The following is a 25,620-nucleotide window of genomic DNA, read 5'->3' on the forward strand; positions in this document are numbered from 1 at the left end:
CAAGAAAAATAATCACATAGGGAACATAAAGCTATATTAAATATTTTCCTGCAATTAAAAAAACAACATTAACAAAAACAATAGAGAAAAAAGCACTTAATCTAGCACAAATTTCACTAAGCAATTCCCATTAAAAATTTGAGAATTAACTCCTGGGGAAGAGAGGAAAAGCTGACCGATTACACTATAAGGTAAATGGGATTAATCTAATCACATTCAAAATATGCAATGTTCAGGGAGTAAAATGAAATAAAGATTTTGGTAAACTGCAGAACTTTGCAGATATGCAACACTAGGTAGTCAGCTTTACAAGATTAAAGAGTTAGGATCCTAGAGCCTTTACGGTACCCAGAGTTCAAGACAGAAATTTGTTTTTGTGGGAAAAATTATTATACAATTGCAATTGTTACTGGAATAATGTCTGAAGTTCTACATCCAGGAAAGTCCCCACGTCTCTTTTTTTTTAAGCCTTTATATTTCCCTCTCCAAGAAATTCTGATAATGAAGAGACTGGCAGATAGATAGTCAAGGACCAAGTGATATCTTGGTAATACTCTTTTTTAGGTCGCTCTGCTAATTAGTCACTATGCAACATGGGTAGTAATGAAAAGGTTTAAACCCAATCAACAAAATACATTAAATCAATTATTGGCAAGAATATACAGAACACATAGTATGATTTTACAGAATAACTATGAAGTAAAATAAAAATTAATTCTAGAGCTCACTCAGTGACAGTAAAAGATAAGATCCATTACTAAACAAGAGTTAAAGTTATTTTCCTATTACAACCACAAGGATGTGTTTCCCACCAAAAAAAAACCCAAATTGTATTCAAATCTGTAACAGTAAATTCCTTAAATTCAAACAATAAGAATAGAGGTGCACACAAAGGCAAGGGCTCAGGAGTCTCTGAAGAGTCAAGTAACTCTGTCTGAAGAAGGAATGTGTGCTAAAGAAACAGATACCTTTTCCATTAAAACATTCAGAATGTAAGGGGATCTTCCAACCACTATGAATTGTATAAATACTATGTCCTACAGTATTTCTCCACACAACAACAAGTTTTAGAGGAATTATGTTCAATATCTCTTTCCCTTTATTGAGCAGTCTCCACTCGATTTGCTCCTGGATGCTTCAGAACTTCCATCACTCCTCCTTACTGGCAACATCTCTGGTAACATCAGCACAGGAAGCAACATCTGGGCTTGCAAAGAGACATTCACATCTTCAAGGAAGTCTTCATAGAGTATTTAATATTCAGACCATTAAATGTAGGATTTAACAGATGAATTCTAATTTCTGTCAATGCCATATTGCTTCATAAATAATACAATGAAATAAATATTTGCAGAGGATAGTGTGAGATCAGAAGTGACTGATTCACACATATTTTCCCTGACTACAAATGTAATTTAAAGTGACTTTATTTCTAATTTAGACCTGAGTCACAGGATTCACTTTATTTCACTAAACCTTAAGCCAAAGCATATAATGTAACACATTTTCAATCTAACTGGTCTCTGAAACATGAATCATACCTTCCTATATATTTGTACTGAACTATGCATCTGGTTAACATCTTTCTTTGTTACTTAAAATATTAATATTTGAAAAATAAGGAAGACATTAGCTAATATCACACATAATTGATTTAGAAAATAGAAATAACTGCTCACTTTGTCATACAGTTGCTTCGTGTTTTTTTGAAGAACACAGAGAAACATCAGAACAAGAACCCTGTCCTACTAACATATGGTATAATGAACTCAGTTGTCAAATACAATAAATCTATTGTTAAACATTTTGTTCTGTATGAAAGAAGGGTTATAAGTGAATGAATTGCAGTATGTTGCAGTATGAAATCCAAGCACAAATCTGCACTTTCAATGCTTCCATTTGAACTTTTTAATTTGATGCATCATCTAAAATTGCAACACATTCCCTGACTATCAGAAAAGCAAACTATTCAAATAATAACTTAGTTTGAAACTAACTGTAGAAAAAAACCTGATGAAATGCAATTTTTCAAATGGCATGAACATTTGCATGGAAGAAAAAAACAGATTATTCAGGATTATAAATTACTAAATCCTTTTTGAATTTTTTTTTTTTTTTTTAAATCTTCAGTAAATGTGAAGGTATTACAAACAGACTCTTGTGCACAATGATTCAAAAAATGTCTCCAAACTGTTCTGGTGAGAGACATAAATTCTTAAGACCTTTGCTCTTCAAGCATACTCCCCATCTACTTGCAAGAAAAAGTAACTGGTCATCACCGCAAAACAATTCTTTGTACTTTTCTTGCATCTTACACATTTTCTGTAGAAAGAGCCACTGCAGCTTTTACATTAAAGTACCTCATTCCCTTTTAGATGCTCTCAACTGCTGTGCTGGAGAAGAAGGCACTTGTTACTATGTCCCGGTACCTTGACTTTCAGATTTGTTAAACTCCTGAGAAATAAATGACTTTGTAAAAGCCACATGCCTTGGAATTACATTTAAACAGGTGAGGGTAAAAATCAAGTTACTAAATCTCAACACACATAACAAAGATTATAGTTAGAAATATTAATAAAATATTAAGATCTTTAAAAAATTAAAAAACACATTTATTCCACTTATATCAATATCAAAAGTTGAAGATCCTTGTCCTGTTTCTTATCAGCGAGGTTTCTGTTTTCTACTTTTCATGATGCATTCCAAATAAAATTTCTACTGATACAGTATGCTGGCCCTGTAGAATTGGTCTCCTCCAGCAAAGATTTTGAAAACTTCTTCCTGTTTTGACCAACCTATTTCAGTACAAAGAAAATCCAGACAGATTTCCCAAGGTAAGCCATGGCTGCAGTAATCAGGTGTTCAAGGACTTCTGTTCTTGCTCAATTGCTTTGGAAAGAGCAGGGCTTCCTCTCACTGACTCTTGTGATTTATCTGATAATATTAGAGTAGATCATATAACAGAGTAACTTCTGAGTTTCAGTAGCAAATACATATATTTAAGCGACTTGCAATTCAATATCATTGTACTATAGCTTGCAATTTTACTATGTGCAACTGTTCCAAATATCTTGAGGAGGAAGGATGACTTCTGGGAAAGAGCTAGATGGAAGGAGGGCAATAGAAACAGGAGCAGATTTCAAATTCAGATATTAAAAAATTTATCTTATTATTAGAAGTATATTAAATATTATTTTTAACATGCCAGGCATGAGGAATACATTATTCCTATAGACTCTTAAGGCCTATAAACTCCAGCAAAAGAAGGAAAAAGAGGTGAATTTAGGAATAAAAAATATGCACATTGCTAGCTATATAAAATGTAAATCAAAAGTGGGGTTAGTTTGTTTGTTGCTTTTTTAAAAATTATTTTCATTCTCAGCTTTGCACATCTGAAGCCAAGCTTTGGGGAAAAACAATGTATAACATAGGAAAAATAGGCATACAGTTATCACCAAAAGAAAACAGAAAGCCATACTGAAAGACATAAGTAAGAGTAGTGTTACAATTTTTATTTCCTTTTTCATGCTTTTTAAGCCATTTTTAGTGTACCATATAAACTAGTCAGAATCTTCCAGTAACTTTCCAGACAGAGGGCAAGTCCTCCTCCAGGAACAACACAAGTACCATCATTAAAAGAAGGATGACATACAGTCTGTTATATTTCGGTTCAATATTAAAATTTTGCAATAATAATTTTTGTGGGCCAAAACCTGTACTTCTAAGACTGCATGTTAAAACATCTTTGCATTGTTATGTTTAATTTACAACACACTCACATGTGGAGACCAAGTCAAGATGACAATCAAAATATGCAGAAGCTTTCAAGTAAGTTGAGTGAGGTTGTTAACAGAGCAGTTAAAATTTGCCACTCACATCATTCTCTGTTCATTAAGCTCTGCATGCAAAAATAAAGTCAGTAATTTTATCATTGTAAATTGGTTCTTCTGAACATAAATGATTCAAGAGTGTTGAATCCCAGCTGTCTGCTACCAGTACTCAGAGATTTAAGGATCTCATGTTAGGTTGCCAGCTCTGATTTTCAAAGTCTAAAACAGCAGAGCTTCCAGTTTCTTGAAACACATGACAATATATTGAACATCTCCCAAAAGTGCTCTCAGCAGGGAATAAAATCACAGGCTCTTTACAGTTAGAAAGACTTACATGTTCTTAATTCTTAACAGGTTTTGGTACATCCACAGAAAAGACCCTGTTAGCTTCCATTCACAGAAGAATGAGGGCACAGGGTCCACAACTGCAAAATCATCTCCTCATAGAGATTACAGAGAAGGAGGGAAAACACTCCTCTGTTCAAAAAACTAATCCTTTCAGAAACATAAAATTTTAATTTTTTCTTTAATTGAAAAACATTTATTTTTACTGCAGGAGCAATGGAAACTAAACTCTTAGCACAATATGTACCGAGAAGCTAAATTAAATTTATTTATTAGTTATACCACATATAATATGAAGTAAGCACTCCTATACTTTCAGGCAGAAAAAAAAAAAATTGAAAATTTACATCATAAACTATGTAAAGATCACAAAAGATTAATGAAATCTCTATTACTGAGTGTGAAAAGATAGTATGAAATTACATTTCTGATATCTGACATGTTTCTATAGTAGATAATTTCTAGGAAAGATAGCAACATCAAACTTTTTAAACTAAAGCCTGTTACTTATATGGACAGGAGTATGAATTGAATTTATCTTCTAAGAATCTTGTTATTCAGCATTTTTCTAAATTGTAATAAGATATACAATTGTGCATGCATTCATTTTGGTAAACAGGTCCGTAAGAATTACTTATGATATTTATATAAAATAATAATGAAATAATAATTATTTAAAATATTATATAAATAAGAATAAAGCACAGTTGCTATCCTGCAGATTTTATGGCTCAAGTATTAAACAGGAGACAATAAGTTCACAGAAAAGCGAAAAGAAGCAACACAAAACTCATCAATGTGACTTTAAGTGCTATTAACAGACTCAAGCCTACCTGTCAGATCTATTATGGGTATTCCAAAAAAACAGAACTTAACATAAGGACTTAGAAAAAAAGTAGAATATCTGCATTAGGTGCTCCATTTAAGTAAGGTGGCAGAGTGGGAGATAGCATAGCTACTTTTATGCGAGCTCAAGTGGGTGATGAAGCTGTTATCATAAGCTGATAGAATGGAGTCAGCATCTCAGTGCTGAATCTGAGATGCCATGAAAGGTGTCAGTATTAGTACATTAAAGGCCTCAAAAGACAAAATGTCTAAGTTTTCCTTGGTGTGCTCTAAAAGAAAGGGAGCTAAGGGAAATGCAGAGCAAGAAAGCAAGAAAAAATGATGGACTGAAAAATGATCTTTACAGCTTCTTTGCAGTCTGGGTGAATATAATTGGAGCAAAAATGCATTTGTCAAAGACAAAGAAAAGGAAAATGCAGTAATAAATATGTGAGTTGGTGACAGCAGGGGTGAAAATGTCTGTTAGACAAAGAGAAAAGCCTATACTTAAAATCATTAATAAGAAAAGCTCTGCAAGACAAATTCCTTACCACAACATACTGAATATATTTTTGTAGCTCAGCTGTGTTAACAAAATGATAACTTCCCTAAAGTATAAATTTGGACTAATTTGCTAACTTAATAATAATTACCATTAGTTTATATTCAGTTCAACAGTTGAATCTAGTCCCTGAAGTCTTGTTTCTGTAAAAGTCTTTCAGATATCTTGTACATTCCCACAGTAAACTCAGTAGCCACATTTTCTATCAATATTTTAATTCCAAATATGTTCAAAATCATACATGAATATTTTAGCACTTAACAGCATCAGCCATTCACACCTCTCAAGAATTCAGGAGAATTTTGGAATTATGACTGTAGTTAGGAAAATGAATTACAGCAAGTCAAAGTCTGAGACATGCTGATGAGTAGAAAGGTTTTCATTAGTTGCATGTTTAATTACTTAAGCTTAGATAGTAGAAGCTAAATTAATTTCACATTTTGCACTCACAAACCTACTTTATCACATTAAAAAAAATATTATTTTTTATATGAAACTTTTTTTCTTTTTTTTTTTTGTCTGACACTAGTATGGAACCATTCAATTAACGTAGAATATTTATATCATCAACAGAAATGTCAGAAATCAAGAATGACCTGTTTGATTCTATAAAACATCATACTGGTTACAAGGGAAAATCTGAGCCAGGATTAAAATTTCTGCCTTTTACTGTCTAGCCATTATGTTCCCTCCTCCCCCACACGACATATTAACTGCTAATCTGAACTATGAGTAGAGTAACAGAGCTATCCAAACTACCTCTCTGTACCTCGGTTTGTAGGGCACCCAATCTAGATAAAGAGAACTCATTAGAAGTGAGAAGAGAGAATAACAAGCTCTAACTTTAAAAACCCTCATTCTTTTCCATAATATTAATCTTTGTATTATACATGGGCATTAAATATTTAAAACATCTCCCTGAAAATATGTCAGTTTAATTTCACTGCTATCAAAAAGTGACTCTGGGGAATTTGAAAAGTGCTGAATGTAATGATTTTTGCCCTCATTACATAGCATTGCATCACACAGCTCATTGCATTAAGTAGCAAATTTCAAAACAGGATTAAAGCTTACTAGAAAGATTACTGATTAAACAGGACAAAATGTAAGCAACTATAAGCTCCTAGGAAAATAAAACCATTTGACATTTCCCACATTTCTCCCTCTTCCCATCTACCTAAAATTAGATGCTTTTTCTTGGGACACTGGAGTTTGAAATAGCTGTTCACTGTTCTCCAGTGTATGTTACAGTAGTCAGGCAACAATCTATAAGGACATGGAATGGAGAAGTGGCGTGGAATATTCTCTGAAAAGTCATGAGGTCCCAGTTTTCATAAGGCACAAAACACGGGACAACTTCTACAAATAACATAAATTCCTTGAGATTTACATGTAAAGCATTGCCTTTCTCCTCATTTGTCTTTGGTAAAACTTACATTAACCTGCAAATCTCATGTTTCACAGGAGGTTTACATCGATATTTTGTTAATCAAATAAATGGCAGTGAGTGCAATAACTTGTTCACGTGATTCAAAAGAAGACAACTACCATCATGACTCAATTACTGTCTTACAATGAAAAAATTATTTCATTATGCTATTTGAAACATGAAAAATATGGCAGAGCATCAACACAGCTTTGTATGTCTGTGTTCCAAGTCTATATATACACCTGTTAAGGCATATACATGCACATCTATAATATATACATATGTACATCTATAATATATACATATAATATATATATATGAACATTTGAAAATCTGGAGGCCTGAGCTGACACATTTATTTCTTCCACTCTTCCCTCATCAAAATTTAATTCCCTTCATATCCTTTAAAATTGATCTTTCATTCAAAACCTGCTCAATGTCTCATCTGGCACATTGCCACACCTGATGTTCTTGGGAAATTATCCTGACTTAAGTTTCCTGTGAGGTTTTAATTCTATTGAAGGAGGTCAACCAGACATGTAAAAGAAGAGCAGGAGTTTTCATAGCTAGCAGCAAGGAACCAGGCCCTCTCACTGACAATTAGGGAAGACTTCCCTTATTCCTGTCATATGCAAAAAAACAAATACAACACATGTTATGTGCAAGAGAAATGACTTGAATGCCTGTGATCCTTGATACAGTTTATGGAACAAAAAACTTCTGTACAAAATGTACTACAGCTATGACTTCTCAATAATGTGAATTCAATGCAATCAGAGTACTCCAAACAGCATATACTGAACTTCCCAATTTTCCAATGTAGTTTAAGTGCTTATTACTTTGAAGACTAGGCAATGATCTACAGCTATTATTAACAAAGTGGAAGAATAATGGATATTATTCTTGCCTGTGGGACAGAAGTATCATTTAGAGAATTGATAACACTTTAGTTTAGCCATTTGAAAAGGTCATGTTAGACAATAAAGAAGGCCAAGCCTTTTAGTGATAACATATGATGGTGATAAAACCAGCATGGATCTACAGATCCTCAAAATTACCAATTGCATTTCTATGTTGTAAGCAAACTAAAGCAGTGTGATAAATGCATTCCAGTGTATTCCTGATTTTTGTACTTTATAGTCTAGTTTACATGGCCTATAAAGAAATTAAACCATAAAGAAATATCTTAATTATTAAATAAGTAAACAAATCTGAATGTGTGTAAGGAGAACAAAACCAATCTTCATAGTATATACTCTGGGATTATTTATTTAAAACATAGTTGTAATAGATTTGGTAGAGAGGGGAAAATTATGCTCTTTGGTGCAGGAAATCAACATGAAAAATTTAATAGGGAGGATTAACAGTGAACAGTTGTAATCAAGAGGTATGGATACCAACATCAGAGTTGATTTTGACAAAGTACCATAAAATGAGAAAATCTGACAGTGTTAGCAGGTAGTAAAAATTAAAGCTGTTATGTTGTGCCCTTAGGGATTTATTTACTGCAAAGACAGGCAATGACAGCTCTGAATAAATCCTTTCATGACGAAAGATAAAACAGATTGAAGTGATACACAAATTGGCACAACGGTTCATTTGTACAGGGGCACAGAGTTCAGTCAGATGGAGAGAAAATAAGCTGGTAATGGGCCATTTCCCCGGGGTAGGCAATGGTGGGGGTTTTGCAGCACAGGCTATTCACATTCAGCCTTCAAACAAAACTTTAAAGCCTTTTAGGCACCGAATGGGTATCACAGGGTAAAACGCAATATAAATATTTCTATGAAAGTGAACTGTCATCAGTTTACAAAAATAACTGGACTTCTACAGATGTATGCAAATGATTTGCCTATCTACCATATTCAAGTCTTCTTACAAACAACTTCCTGATATGCTCTTTGCTGGAAAAATGTTAGGTTTTGAAATGTAGGGGCCTGAGGTCTTTTTACTTCCGAATGAAAAACAGGCTACTTATTTTAAGAGACTGCTTACCCAGCTTTTTTGAAAGAATAACCATGACCTTGTTAGAGAATGTTACACGGATGAGAAATTATAAATAAATACTTCAGTGATGCATTTAAGATTAAAAAAATCCAGTTAGCTTTTCAGAAAATCTCTGCAAAATCCCAAGGTAACAACATCTCCAGAAATCATCTTCTCAAAGTCTGCCTCACTTAAAACAGCATTTTTTTTTTTCCCAAAGTGGACAAAGAAAACACATCTCCTACTGCATCACTTCAGATCTAAGCATTTTGGAACAACTCTAAGTAAGTAAGGTATTGTCAGTCTTGCTGCTCCTATTTTGTCTTAAATTCATCCTCAAGTAATGTTAGGAAGGTAAATCTAAGAAATGCCACCCTGTGCTTGAAAAATATCCCCTTCACTTACTTGAAAATCTTTCTCTTCCAGGATCTCTTTCCTCCACCTGACAAGGAAGGCAGCACAGACGTACAAGTGGAAGTGAGAAAACCCCTCTGGTTCAGACTAGAAAAAATAAAAATAGATCATCCTTTCAATACACCAATAATAATACTTTTGATCACCATATGCCCCAAGTGTATTTTTACGACATTTACTTCTAACTACAAATGTCAGCTCTTTGTATCACAAACACACTTGCATTTCATCTATGCCAAACCTATTCATTGCTATTATCTGTAACGGGGACAGAGATGAGGCAGCATCCATTTCTCATATTTAAATTCATTCTTTACTGATGTGCTTTCCATTTGTGGTGTTATCCATTAGCTTATTTCTGGTATGAAATACTGTACTGCCCAGCTCAACATTGTGGCATGAACATATGCTTCATTGTTGCAGTGGGGATTCTTGCAACACGTGTATCAGACAACAAGGCCCTTGGAAATGAATATATGGACCGATTCTCGGTAGATATTTTCAGAGATGTTTATTTTTCCAACCGCCTGGTTGGTGACCTGCCCAAGAACTGAGGCAATCACGGGACCAGAGGGTCCTTCCTGGGCAGGGGAACACAAAACAACCAATGGGGAACGGGGCTGACCAAGGAGTAGGGAAACCCCATAGGCCCTGCCTCTACCCCAGGACCCCTCTCCCAGGACCACATGGCGGGGGGGGAACCCCAACACTTCATCTCCTTTATTAAGAGTCAATTCTATTACTAGCAGTAGCTTTTGAAGTATAAATTTTGCTATAGGAAATTATTAAGCATTGTAAAAATAAGTAACTTGGATTATATAGAACTGAATTAGATGTTTTCACTACAGGAAAAAAATCTACTTGTAAGATGAAACATTTAAAGCTCAGTTTTGTATTCAGATCTGCAGCTTTCTGTTCTGGTTCGAGTCATCCGATTGTATCACTTTATAAAACTCCCCCTAGAAATTAGTGTTTTATAAGTATACGTAAGAGTTTAGAAAATTTTGTGATGCTGCCTTTAAAAGACAACATTAAGTTTTTTCATAGTACTAAATTAATCTTATATTTTATTTTCTATACCACTGAGAACTGAAAAAAGAATTGTGATACTAAATTATCAATGTTATGACTGTGGATTAATGCTATGTAAAATCTCATTAAAATAGAATTTAAAAATAATAATTATAAAATTAAACTATACAATCTGGCAAATGGAGATATATTTTAATGGTGATATCTATATAATTTTCAAGACCTAATTATCGTGCTTTAAAAATATAGCAAGTTTTTTCATATTCTCTGCTGGTCATTTCAAAACTGAAGTTTACTCTTTAGAAAAATACAGTGTTCTGTTCAAGTACAGTGAACCGAAACAACTTCTTACATAAAGAATAACATGATAAAATACCTATTTTATTGCTATTTAACCTAGAACAACATGGTATTTAAAATTTGTGCAATAAATAAACTTGCCAGCTATAACAAGTGGGCAAGGAAAAATATTCTCCTACTACTGTTTTTCCTTCTCCTCTATCCTTGACTGATAAAAGAGCAGAGTGTGCTACAAGAGGTTTGTAAAACACCTTGTTAACAGCTACAGAAACTACAGACCATATGGTCCACCAAATCAGTAAGATTCCAGAAAACAGATAATGCCAATTATTTGGAGGGAAGCTTTTAAGTCTAAAAGTGTACTTGGAACTGAAAATAAGAATTAGCTAATTTTGGAAATATGTTTAAGGAACTGCAGAAAAATTATCTGGACATGTATAAGAACCTCTACTTCATCTTGTGATTTTTCTGTTTAACTTTTTTTTTTTACCCATACAAGTTTCTTCAGTGCTTTTAAATGAAACGAAATAGGTTTAAAAATGCAATTCATTAGAGAAAAAATGCATATCCCCTACAGATTTAAAAATTCATCATGCTTCAGAGATAAGTCTAGGTACAAAGTATTTCCAATGGATAGTTTTAGACAGTTTTAGAAATTGAGTAAAACAGCTAATGCATAATTGCCTTTTCTAACACCTGATACCTATTATACTTTTCCATTTGCAGCTTTTGAAGTTACAAACAGTTTGATCTCTAAATGTACAGAAATACAGGCTACCAGCTAAAAGCTATTTAAAATCAAGTATAAACAATGACCTTGATTTAAATATTTTAGCAAAAAATCTAAAGACAGATGTACAACCTTCCAGAAGACTTAGTCTGAACATATTACAGACGACTCAAAGCACATTATCTAAGAACCATCTGTCATTATCAATAAAAATCATTTAGATTGTTAACATCACAAATATCTCATTGCCCTGCAAATGCTGGATCTCCTCTGTAGCTGAAATTAAAGGCATTATTTGAACTGCACTCCCCAAACTTCTTGAATTAGATGACCACCAAAAGAATGCTAATTTTGTTGTATGACAAGACTGATTATTGTCTTGTGAATGATTAGTCTAAGCTGCCTCCCACCCTGGATACTTCAACATTTAGGGAGTGTATACCTCATGCTATTTTATTTGTTAATAAATACAGTACAAGATTATTGTTTAAGTACTCAGAATAATTAAAGCTATGACATTTTTTCAGGCTTAGGTACTAATCCACATTTCACATTCAAATAATAGCTCAGACACAAGAACTTCCAAACACTCAATGATTACACATGAATACAGCAACTTTAGGAAACTCCATTTCTACCACATTACAAAGAGCAGATAGTTTAGGTGAAAAGAGATTTAAATAATTTTTGCCAAAATATCCAAGCAGTCTATGGCAGAAAAAGAGAAAGAAACCAGCACAAGAACATCATGGAAAGTGGAATATGTTGGCTGCTCTTCCAAGGTTTTCATTTTTGATCAGCCAGGAGCTTCGACTTCCTAGGCACAGACTCAATCCACCATCAAAACAGACTCAAGAATTCTAGTCTGAGAGGAAACACAGCAAGATCACACCAGCGAGGTCCATCACAGTAACTAGCCTTTCACCAGGAATGACCAACAGCAGATGACTGAGTATAGGAGTGCAAGATACAGCAGTACGTCCCCAGAATACTCCAAGTTTCAAAGGTTTCATGCTCAGAGATGTCCTAAGAGAAGCTGTAGAATATGTCCATTTAATAGGTGTTAATGGATTTGTCTTCACTTAACTTCCTAAATCTTTTTGCAACTGTAAGCTTTTTGGTAAACTACCAAGTCCTGGAACAAAGAATTCCAAAACACAAGTGCATGCTATATAGCATGTCTGGTTTAAACCCAACACCTGCTAGGTTCACGCACAATAGTTCAGTTATTGCACTGAAAGAGTATGAATCACTTCCTGTTCACTTTCTTCAATCCATTCATATTTCCTTCTCTCTTGCAGACTAGAATTATTTTGTCTATTCCACTGTTCATAATGTACCAGTTCCACCACCTTTGCTCAGCCTTCTTAAGCACCCTTTCCTGTAGTTTTCTGATTTTGAAATAGATAGGGTCTTGTTACAGTGCGGGGGTCTGAGCGGTATACACCATGTAAGTAGCAGAAAGAATATAACTCTCATAGTGGATATTGATATTTTGTTCTCCTTACCTTTCCCAATAATTCCTAATCTTGTTGGGTTTTTTTTCTTTTTCTATCCTTGACTGCTACTGAGCTCGTGTTTTTCTCTTGTGGTTGACTATAGGAAGCTACCTAGAAGCCCATAGTTATACCAGTAAAGCTAGGATTGGTCCAAACACACAATATCTCTTTATATTTGTCCACACAAAATTTCACCTGTTATTTATGCTGTTAAGAGCAACATGAAGTCCTGTGACTCTGCTGTACACCTCTCACCGTTACTACCCTTAGTAACATGGTGTTGTCAGCAGACTTTGCTGTCTCTGTTGTTCCCGTACCCCTTTTTTATCTCTCCAGCAGAAAGCCCTTAAGCCTCATGACAAATTGCAAAAGAATTACATGTTATTGCCTTTAATTTTGAAACTTGCCTGCTTGTTCTTAACATTTGTTTTCTATCTTTCAGGCAGTTATTATTCATACAAGGGCATTCCCTTGAATTCCACAGCTGTGTTTCTTCTTTAATAACCTTTAGTGAAGAGTCCTCTTCATTGTTTTCAGCAATCTCAGTATTCTACATCAACCTGGTACATGTGTTCACAGGCTCTTAAGCTTTGTGAGGTGTGATTTCCCCCTACAAAAATCATCTCAACACTTTCTTAAAATAACATATATAGTCATGGTGAAAGAATATTACAATCAAGTTTAGAGAACACTGAATTGAAGTCACCTTAACCTTGTCATTCTAAAAAATACTGGAATACTTTGCAGACTGCAACTGTTTTGATTATACACAGCAGCCTACCAGCTCATGTTGGATCAATAACCTTCTCCCACTTGTCAGTATTCCAGTCAGTTACATAATGAAATTTCGATTATTAAATGGTGCTAAAAAATTTAAATTTTATTCATCATACATGTTAAAAAGTTTTCTTATAGTTATATGCAAAAATAGCTATTAAAAACACTTTTGCTGAGTTTGCACATTTTGGATTGTCTTCTATCATTGTTTTTGCTTCGCTACAACTATTCCCAAGACAATGATCCTGAAAGCAGTAAGTGACCAAGAGCACTTGTCTAAGCTGAATCCAATCTCACCATAAACTAGGCAACGAAGCTGGATCTTTTATGCTTTAAAAAAACAAACAAACATAAAACCTAACTTATAGCTAAGGCCTACAAGTAGCTGTTTCTAATGCAAACATCCATCAGTTAACAAGAAAATGTATGGGCAGGTTTGATCTTTGCATAAAAAAAATCTGATCCAAACACATTTCATAGCATTTCAAAATCTTTAATGGAAAGTAACATTTCCAGGTCGTAACATCAAGCTAGAAGTATCTGTCACAGCCAAAAAACTATGAAAATATCTCAGCTCTTAGAGCTCACTAAATCCCTTCTGGAAGAGCTATTTTTAAGAAAAAGTTACAAGAACTCTCTTTACATTTCCTACTTCTGCTAGGTATGTTCAAAAAAATTACTTATCATACAATGTTCTATTAGGTTTGGCAAATTTATGCTGAAAACTAGGTGTAGATCAGTTTTCGTAACAGTTTAGTCATTGGCCTCTCTGATCAAGTCAACAACAACTTGGCAACAATTCCTAAAACATGACTTGTGATATATTATACCTCTGCTGTGAAATCCCAGCCACAAAGAACACAGACCACTGCTGGAATTTTTTTGGATCAATACCTTGCCCTGTTGGAATGCTCCATATAGCATGCAAAATGCATGTTAAGACTGTGAATCAATATCAAGTACAAAGGGATGCTAGTTATAATCACTATTTACCTGATTTATCCACTCTTCAACTAATAATTTAGTTTTATGAAGCATCTTTCATATAAATTTCCACATGACCTTGTATTTTTGGAATGGAGTTTAAATTACTGCCCTCTTCACATGCTAATAGGCTCAATTCAAATAGAGTAAAAAATAACTAACAAAGTGTGTATTTGACTTTTTTGTCCTAGCTTTTCCAGAATAAACTGTGGTGGAAAACAAAAATCAATGTTTCTCATTTGGTTCTTTTAAAGAATTCACCACAAAGTTTTTAAAGAGTTCAGTCATGACTAGGATGTCAAGTGGATTCTCATTCAATGAAGCACTTTCACATCCAACACTGAAATGTTGGCATCTTTATAGCTATTTTTCTCCTCTTGCATGGTGGTTTATTATCTTTGCACACAGAAGTGTTGCTAGATCTTAGCAAAGGAATGGAGCTTCTTATGAAACTCCCCTATAGCTCTTTCTTGCTGAATTGGATATTGACAGAAGAAAGTGGAGTAGAGCAGTTCTCTTGAAAAATGCCTTTGATACAAATGCAAGAAGATGCTGAACTCTACACAAGGAGAACACTTTGCAATACTTATTTCTAATATTACTTTGCAAAGAACCTAGATAGATACAGAAGCATTATGGATAGTGAGACTATCAGAAAACAGAATTTCTCTTCTCTAATTTTCCATGTTAATAAGCCTCTTGTGAAGAGTGACCATGAGCTGTTCTTTGTACTTGCTGGAAAACCTATTATTTAATGTGCCTCTTTGAATTTCTACAATTTGAAAAGGCAAACAACTTCCATTTGACCTACTAGTTATTACTACATAGAACATAGCAAAAACAGGGACGTGGCAATATGAGCATGAATTCTGCCAGTGACAGATCAATCACTGTGATTTTAGGTAACAGTAATAGTGAGGGAAGTATATAAAACTCCAATCTAATATACATATTTGTGGGTTCTCTAGTATAAACAAAAAATTACTTTCTGCAAGTTATTTGTTTGGTGATGAGAACAGAACCAGCAGCAAGAACTAATGAAACTCATCCAGGTTGGTTTTAAGTGCATTAACAAGTAGGGGCCACATTACATTATAAGCCCACATCAATAACAATAGATAATTTACACTGTTTAGGTTTTAGAGAGCAGTTGATTACTTATAGCTATATTTTCTTTCATTCACCATAACTGATGTATTAAAAACCAAAGTATTTAGGTTAGAGCCATTAATATGGTTCCTAATTATCTTACCAAACCATGACACAGTGTAATGACTCAAAGTAGCGAATCTCTGTGTAATTACCACTGAACATCACTATGTCCTTTACTTCCTCTAACAACATGAAATACAAGCATACAATTAATTCTGTTTCTCATACATATAAAGGTGAAGCATATACATCCCTACACACCTTAGCCCTGAGTCTTTTCCTCAGAAAAGGCTTAGGCAGACAGATCACACAAGCTGTAAGACAGTATGAGAAGACAACACTACCAACAGCCTTTTCAGAAACTCCCACACCCTTGGGAAGTCTAAATCTCTAGCTATTTCCCAGAAAATTCACTTTGCGTCTTTAATTTGCTGAGATTCCCCCACCTGAACTTAAAATCCCTCTTGCACATGTGAAGTTATGGAAGTACCAAGTTGTTATGGAAAGTCTGAGGAGCGAAAAGATAAGGATAAACCCGGAAGTGACCAACTAGCTGCCTCCCCAGCATAGGTGAAGTTGCAGAAAACACCTTCTAAAACCTGCAGGCTATTTCTTTTTTAATAGGTTACATGGCAGATTTGACTAAAAACCTCCAGACAAAATATTTTCAAAGGCATGCACATCTGAGATACCAAAATTTGGATTTCATCTTTGCTTCACCATTCAATGATTAAAAGAATAGGTATTGCAAAGACTTATTTTATTTTAAGCTAGGCTTAAAACGGGGCTTCAATTATTCAGACATGACTGTCCGGCTGGAAAGAAATCTGTTTTGAACTTTTCTTCTAATTAAAACCCCACTCATTCTATCTGAAATCACTAATTTAATTTGTACTTAAACATTTAAATTCCATCTCAAGTCATGACTTGACACCAATTAGTTGGCCAAAAATGTGGTGGAAAAACAGCAAAGCTGTGCCACACTAAAATCAACACTGCTCTTATTCAAAGAATTCTACTTAAAAGTATGATTTAACTTAAAAAGCACAAACTTAATCCAGATCATTAATAAATATATGCTGCAACTGATTGAATTTTGAAGTACTTTGCTGCAAGTCAAAATATCTTTACATAAATGCCAACTCGCTTTAAGAAAACTACTGATTTGAAATAGGGACAAACACTATTGATTAAAAAAGAATATGGCAACTTTTCCACCTGTGAGAACTTCAGCAGACCATGTGAACCAAAACCAGACCACACTTCCTCAGTAACCTGCTTTTAAAAGGCAAATGAGCACAAACAAGCAGTATGACTAATATTTACTAAAATAATTCCCTATTTCACCTTTTGAATTTCAAAATTATTTACCTCATGTATTATTTTAATTATTTTTATAGTTCATTCCCAGAGAACCTCAATGCTGGGAAATTAATTAATGGGCACAATAGAAGAACTGTCAGCATTGTTTAAATATAATTTCAGCATTAGCCTCATTTACATGTATCCCTTTATTCTAAACAGTGGTACTGCTGAATTTTTTGTATGAAATTGTTAGTTCATTAAAAAGACAACAATGATATCCTTTTCTGCAGATATTCATGGGTTATCAAATCTACTGAAATACATGCTCAAGACAATCACTAGAGCTTTTAGTCCTCGGATTTCAAAGATACTGAAATAGTTGTATAATAGTTGTATCATTGTTTAATTAATTGGCTTTAGCTTTATCATATTATTAGCTTTAATAAAATGTATCAAATTAATACTTCAAGGCAGACCTATAGAAAGTAGTAAGTGCTAGTCTACCATTTCACAACTGAAAAAAATAGTGTGAATACCTCTACACATATATATCACATATTTATACTGAGACACTAAAGCAAAATGTAAGTAACAGTATTAAAAAATAATGGTTGCTTATTCCAACTTCTCATCAAATAACAAGAAAGTGCTTACTGACACACTGCAGAAGTATGAAGTATGTTTTAGGCTACATATGTCACTTCCAGATAGCAAGGTTCTCATGCACCTTTCTGGACAAAGTTGGTAGTTTGATTACAATGAACACTCTTAAATAAAGTATTACAGGTCATTTGAGCAAAGCATATTAAATAATCCAACAAAGATATTGCTGAATTCTTGTTCAGTGAATAAAAACTCTAAATTCCTAAAATTCCTACTTCTGTAAATCGGGAAATGATTACATCAACATAATGTAAAAGTTTTATGAAGATTTCTTATTAGATTGACCACGACCTTGTGTGTTCTAGGAAAGACCTATTTTCTTCTTAATAATAACAATAAATTTTCAAGAAAACTATTTCAACAACTTTTTTTTTCTTTCAAGGAACACACCTTAAGAGTTGAGAATGAACAAGTTTGTCACATGTTCAGTCACGTTTTCTAATAGGTGGTCTTGTTGACTAAGATGGTAAGTGCAAATACCAAAAGTATTTAGTAATAAGCATGAGATATACCTTCCTTCCCCGTTTTCCATGCTAATCTTTACAAGTTTAGGCACAACAGTGTTAAGTCATAACACAGTCAAGAACATCATCCAACTTTCTAGCACAACCATTATCAATATACTTAAGACACATCACTGGCTGCTTCCCCTTTTCCCATCATTAAACCACATTATATTCTACAAAACAAGAAACAAACAACAAAATCCTTAATTTCTGATCACCGTTATTCCTGTTAGAGGCTAGGAAATAGCTGGGACTGGTATTTTTCTCCATTTGCTGTCCTGCAAAAATCTTATTCAAGAAAACACTGTTTCATTGCAGAGCAACACTATCTGAATCAGTCTCTACTTAGGGATGGCAATTTGCCTGAATGTTCAGTCTTGCTTCATGATGATGATTTAATTATACCAAGCTTTTTGTGACCATATGACTGCTTACAACATTCCTTGGTCTGCACACTTCACATTTCATTCAACTTCTATTAAAACAAGCTAATAATGCCACCAAAACTAAAGTAGGCAGTTGCTGAATGCAGCAACATCTTGTCTGATTAAAGAGAAGAAAAAGCAAAACATCTGAGAACATTACTCAGCTGCTCTTCAGCTACGTCCAGCACAGAGGCTCTATAGTTGTGATTGTGCAAAACGGCAGGTTTATAAAAGGGCTGATGTCAAAAGCAACTGAAAAGCCAACATTACTCATTCCAAGTATCTGAAAATTGCTAGTCACTCAATATCACAGATGGAAATGTTAATAATGCACGAATTTTAATTAAATTCATTAAATACTTGATAGCTATCACCAGGAGCTTGATCTTTTTGGGATGAATAAGACTAGCTGCTTCTTTTGTTAATACAAAAGACTCACCAAGATAATCCAAAACTACTTTACAGATAACTTCTATTCCCATCTACCAACTGGTTAGCACACAAAGAATTAATAGTGATGATCAGGTGCAGCTTTGCTGAACTCTGATCAGAATGAGAGACTACATCCACTAAATATGATTGCCTTTATTAGATTTAGCAAAAATATTTCCTGTGAATAACACTAAAGTTCTGAAGATGCTAAATGACTCCATAGATGCCATAGCCTGCTCAGAACTTAAATATCTTTCAGGACACTGAATCAAGGTAAGATCTTTGATTTAAATCTTCTTAAGATGTTGACAATCAACTGCAGAACAATCAAGACAAAGTCTGCTTTAGTAGTAAGTTTTCACACCAGACCACTGACTGAAGACAGCAGCATAAAGCAAAAGACTCATGTGGGAATGGCAGCACCCATAGAGTTGTTGCAATCTGCTTTATCAAGGTTCTCTGGAGGTTACCTCTGATGCTACTATTCTTATCTCTGAAAAACGAAATTTCTATGTTGACCCTGAAGAGCCCTGAGCAATTACAAGATGATTACAACAGTAGCACTTTTGTACTTTTCTCCATCTCAGGTGTATCAGACACTAACCATCAAGGCTTTCCCAGCAGCCACTTTCTTAGAAAAGCTCGTACAAGAATATCCAGCAGTGGTGTAAATGAAGAAAAAAGTGGCAGAAAGTGAGGCAGATTTTAAGATACTACCACCTGCATGCAGCTTTATTCATTTTAATACTATCAATAATGCATTGAGGTTTTTCTGGAAATCCTTACTCCATCACAAATACAGCACAAGGGCTTAAAAAGCTCTTGCTCTACAACAGGTTTTTCCATACTGACAGCCTGAGGTAACCTGCACAGCTTCATGTTTTTCCTGTTTGACATGACATCACCAGACTGTGAAGTTTAAGTTACTCAAATCTGTTATTGCTGTCAATAAACATGACTTGCTGTTCTCTTTCCATCAGCTTTTGTGAGCAACTCTCCACTAATCCATGCTGACATTTACAGGACTGAGTCTTCAGTACCAGGAGCCTGAGACACTTCCAACAGATGACAAAGCAAACAAGAGTGCCCTAATCACGACCTCTACCCTTAAGCAGCTCAAAATAGGAGGACAGCTTTGATCCAAAGAAAAGCTTTCTTGTTGATTTTTTTGACTGAACACAGACTCTTCAGCTGAAATTCATAGTTAACATCTAGTATAGTACTTCTGTGAATTCCTTTATCAAAAACTATTGACCAAATACAATACTAGTCCCACTGAAACAACCTGGAAACTGCATTAGATTCCTAAGCATCTCCCCATATTTTCAGAAGCATTTTACTTGCTTATTTTATTTAGGACTTTAAAAGAATACATAGTGAGATTATAAATAACTCTTACTGGATCTGTTTTCTGCTGTTATAAAAGAAAAAAAATTACATATAATTTTCTTTAAATCTCTCTTATTAAGTTGTAACTGGCACCAAAAAAAATAATAAAAAAATTATGCTGCCAGGCTTCAAGAGGAATTTTATCAACAAAATGAATGTGAAAGAAACAAATATGCTGCACAGTAACAACTCAGCCTCTAGAAAATTACAACAGAAACCAAATAAAATATTATCTACCCAAAGTGTGAACTAAAATAATACATTTACTTATTAAAGGATGTGGCATCAAAATGTAATTGTTAACTGTATCTGTCCTTCAGCTTTATAATATTTTCCAAATTAATTAAACTGATTTTTCCCACATTATTTTGCTTATAGCAATGAAGACTGAAGACTCTGAACTTTTAGACTTTAGCATCTGTTTAATATATATTCCAAAATGCTGGAAAGAAGGATGTAAAGCTGTATTTTTGAGCATAAATTTAAGTTAGTGCTGATGTTTTCATATCTCACAAATAATGTAAACTGCAAATACAACTTCATTTGGTACATAGCTACAAGATTTTTGACACAGCTTACTCATCCATGGTTACTTTTTGTACGTTGTGATTCCTTAATTCCCAAACATCCTAAATCAATATCAAAATAGCAAAGGATATAGAAAAATAAAATAAAAAATAAACCATATTTAATGCAATTAGATACCTTACAAAAAAAACTATGCAGAGATTTTATGATGATCATCCAATAGCATTTCAGAACCGTTTTCTGTACACCTCATTTTTCAGGGTAGCATTAAAAACTTACTAGTATAAAATCTCTGCTATTACAGAATGGCTCTGTGGAAAGACGAAACTCACCACACACTGAAAACATCTGTAGCTCATTCCAGCCAAAACGAAGTCAGCACAGTGCACGTAGCTGGAAGAAACATGCTCGAAACAAGCAATGTGCAAAATGAGCTGTGAAACAGAGCGATCAGTTCACACAAAGTTATACTGAACATTTATACACTGAAGAGACTCCCAGAGCCATGCATCCAGGCACAGCGATAGAAACAGTGGTGGCAAACTACTAACTGATTCCAGAAGTTTTACAACTCTGAGGACTAGTGATGACCTACTGAAGATGGATCCTGGCCACCTTTCAAGAATCTGCATTTGCCACATAACTTTCAGACAGCAAGGACTCTATCAGGAGCATTCCAAGGGCTGTTTATTTTTCATGTTATCCCGCTAAAGCTTGGCTAGCCTTTGAAGGCTGTAACATTCACTGCATGCCTGGGCACTTAAACTATAAACCAAATTAATAATCACTTCTCAAAAATGACAAGGTGCTGCTACTATGGAAACAGGCAGGAAGCAAAGGTTGTCAGCACTGCTCACTGGGAGCCTACAGGGAACCAAACAGCAGAGTTCTGTTTCCATAATGGGTACAGGACCAGAGGCAAAGAGAATTTAAAACAGAAAGAAAAATAAGAAAAAAACAAGTCATAGCCCAGATAGAATAAAAGCCATGAAGAGCGCATGTGTAACGAAACAGGACTCGATACCAGAGAGGAAGGGAGTCTGGGAGGCAGAATCCCAAAAATCTCTTTACCATATACCTAATTTACATAGCAGGTATTCAGAGATAATATTAATAATCACACTTTAAAAAAATAAATATATTGCAATCATACAAACATTTAGTCTGCACTTAAATATTTAACTTCAAAAATCATACAGTATCATGAAACAAAACATTTCAAATTGTATCTTATGGAAAACTGAACAAAATTGATGTTTTTTAATTAAGAAAATGTTTTATTAAAAAGCAGGTGTTGGCTTGTTTCAAAGCAAACCAACAGCACATAACTGGCAGAAAAAGATTTTTTTCTGAAATATTAAAATGAAGTTAGAACATACTTAAGAGACAACTTTTCTCTGTCTGCAACCTAAGCTTTAAGAAAGTATCACCAATGAAAGTTGTTTATACTTCTCGAAAAGGACAGATTGATTTGTTTTCCCATTAACACACTGCTCTTCCACAGGTTTGATAAATTACTATGAACAAGGACAGAATCCCATTAGAGAGAAGAAAACCTGTTTATTAACGAGCAGGAAGATTATTAAAACTTAAAAGCTCAATCATGAAAATGCTACTATTAGTTTTGTGGAACTTTGAGCACAATGTAAAAGATCTTTTTTCAGCAACATGAGAATTTATTAAAGGATAAACAGAAGATACAGTCTTTGTTGAGCTGATTTGTATTTAAAAATTTATATAAAATTTTCACAAAGTCTGTTCTCCTTTTACAGAAAGGAAACAGTAGGCAATGTTATCTGGAAATTTTCATCCATAACTTTTTGCAAGAAAGAAAGAAAAATTGATTGTATTTAAATCAAAAAGCAAGAAAGCACAGGCATTTCGACTGCTATCTCTACTGTCCTATCTATTAGACCATGTTTCCTCTCCAAAATATTGATTTCTGCCTAGAATGCAAAAACCTGCTGTATAGCTATTGGTATATATTGAGCTTATTCAAGGTATTATTAATATTTCCTAAGTCACTACATAAAACTTGCATTTTTCAATACTATTTATTGTGTTTCATAAAAGTTCCATTTGAAACAAATTCAGAGAAAATAGAAGTTGGAGGCATAATTTCCATTTATTACTTTTCATAATACCTTTTTCATTCAGAGATACCAACACTATCTATGGAATTTCTGCCATTGTTCTCAAAGACAGATAAAGGACAAAAAATAATCACAGCATGCAATTATTGCAATCTACAAAACCAATGGAATATGCATTAAAGGTTATACAGTGTACAGTAATCCTATGGATATTTATGATGATCCAACTGAAGAGTACTGTAAAAGAGTATTATATGTTTTCAGTTTGTGGGGGTTTATTCAAAAACAGACACCAGGAGGTCAGGATGATGTCTCCAGAGGAAAAGTGAGATCCCTTAGGAGCTTCCCTTCAGGCAAATTGAAAGTTCCAGGGACCACAGTGAACACCAGGAGAAAAACTACAGCAAAGAACATCAACCAGAGCCAGGAAGACTGATGAGAGGATCAGGAAGCAAACAGAGTTTGATGAAAAGAATCTTGTAGAGGCCAGAGAGGGCTCTAAGGAGCTTGCTAGGATTCAGAAAGTCATTTCTGAATGACACAGCTACTGCAGTGGTTTGGTTTGGATTGCAATCATTCTTTTGAAACACGTTTTCATATACAGTCATGTATTGAACCATGGCTAAGGCCAAACCTGTGATTTTATGGAGCATCCAGGGTCTTGTCAAGAGGTAGTACACGTAGTTATGAACTATACTCTTGCACATGAAAGTCATTCTTGCAAAGTTTTATTTTATCTCTTATTCCTTCCATGTACTTAAAAGCATAACAGAAAAAAATGAGTCAGACTGGGAATTCTCATGTAATGTTTTCCCATACACTCCCTCTCTGCAGGAAAAACAATCAGACACAAACTATTTTTTCGTTTCAAAAATGTTCAGCCAAACTAAACCACAGAAGAGCCTTCAATTTTATCTCAGTCATCGGTTTCATTTATAAGCAAAGAATGTTCCATGTACTGCAATAGATTCAAAGCTTTCAATCTGTTTCCTGTCATAAGAAAAATGAAAATGTTGCAGTGCAAAAGATGGGGAAAACTATGAATTTCCATTAATAACTGAAGTGGCCAAACACCTTTTGACTAAAGCAGAATATCATTCTAAATTTCCTTTATTCTCATATTCAAAAATAGAGAACTAATACAACCACAATTCCAATTACCACTTAAAAATGAAGATTTTTCAGAACTTGGTAAACATTTATGACATAATTCTTAGCACTCTGAAGTCAAATGGACACCACCATCTTCCCTTTAGGAAAGGAAAGCACAGCTAATTCAGAATTATTAACACATGCTCTCTTTCATTATTCACTCTCTATAAGAAAGCAGGGACATGCACAATTGCTATGTCAACCTCCAGCAAGTAATGGTATTCATCAGTAATCTTCTTGTGACCTTTACAATGGCTCTACTACTTGACTTCAATCAGCTGTTAAAGCTCTTTTATTCTGTTATCACATCAGTGTGAGGGAATGAATGCCAAGGATTGAATGCTCCTCCTAAAGGATGTGCAGTCATGCCTGTTAGAATAGCCAATGAGCTTCTTCTGACACTGCTCAACACGTTCTTTCACCACTCCCTCACTCTTGCAGAGAAACACATGCATGACAAAAATAATAATCTGTTGAGTGGGAATGCTAAGAAACAATCTACAGAATAATATTACTAAATAGAGCATATCACAGTTTAATAGAAAGAGTTGGAAGTTGATAAAAAGGATGCCAATTAGCAGACAACTGGCAGCAGTTGTGTTCCATTTGTCAGAGGAAAAGGATGAGTGGAGTAATTGTGCTACCAGTGAGAAAGACTGAATTTCTATACAGAATGTCTCATCTATTAATACTCAATTCTTCTTAAGCACTTTTTATTTTTGCTGCTGCAAGGACCTAAGCACAGACTTGCTCTTAATCATTTTAATAAAGTGAAGAAAACCAGAGGTCAGATCAAAAAATGGATGATGGTTGATACTCTAAGTAGAAATCGTCTTAGTAGCCTCAGCATGTCTCCTCCCTGCACTGTTTAGTGGTGGTGTATATGGCTTTAGCTGAAAACAAGGGATTAAGCCTGATATTAAATCTCTGCAAACATGCCCCCAGAATCTAGACTGCCATATCGACAAAGGTATCAGACAACTCAGCAAGGCAACTGAATTGTCATTCATAACTTAATAGAGGTTTCACTTTTATTTTTGTAATTTCAAATACAAAAATCAACACTCCACCATGAAAGTAAGCTATGCTTAGTAGGAAAACCTAAAAAGTGCCAGGAAAATAAAAAGTGCATTTTTCTAGCTCATGTGCATTAGTGGATATTCAGTAATAAATACATTATAAAGTGCTTTCCAAAAATTTATATTTCAGTAGTTAGTTACGATAAATTCCACTTTCTGACCAGGTGATAAAGCAGTGTCCTT

The 25,620-nt window shown here is 34.3% G+C and overlaps 1 protein-coding gene across 1 annotated transcript in view; it reads right to left on the bottom strand.

The window, feature by feature from the left end:
- TBC1D22A (TBC1 domain family member 22A) overlaps window positions 1-25,620 on the bottom strand; it is a 144,567-nt gene that overhangs the window by 22,763 nt on the left and 96,184 nt on the right. Inside the window, exon 12 of the mRNA XM_032105784.1 lies at window positions 9,383-9,478. Within this exon, the coding sequence (XP_031961675.1) occupies window positions 9,383-9,478 (96 nt within the window). The remainder of the gene's footprint in view (window positions 1-9,382; window positions 9,479-25,620) is intronic.

The sequence above is a fragment of the Corvus moneduloides genome, chromosome 4, assembly GCF_009650955.1.
Source record: "Corvus moneduloides isolate bCorMon1 chromosome 4, bCorMon1.pri, whole genome shotgun sequence".
In the NCBI taxonomy this organism is placed as follows: domain Eukaryota; kingdom Metazoa; phylum Chordata; class Aves; order Passeriformes; family Corvidae; genus Corvus; species Corvus moneduloides.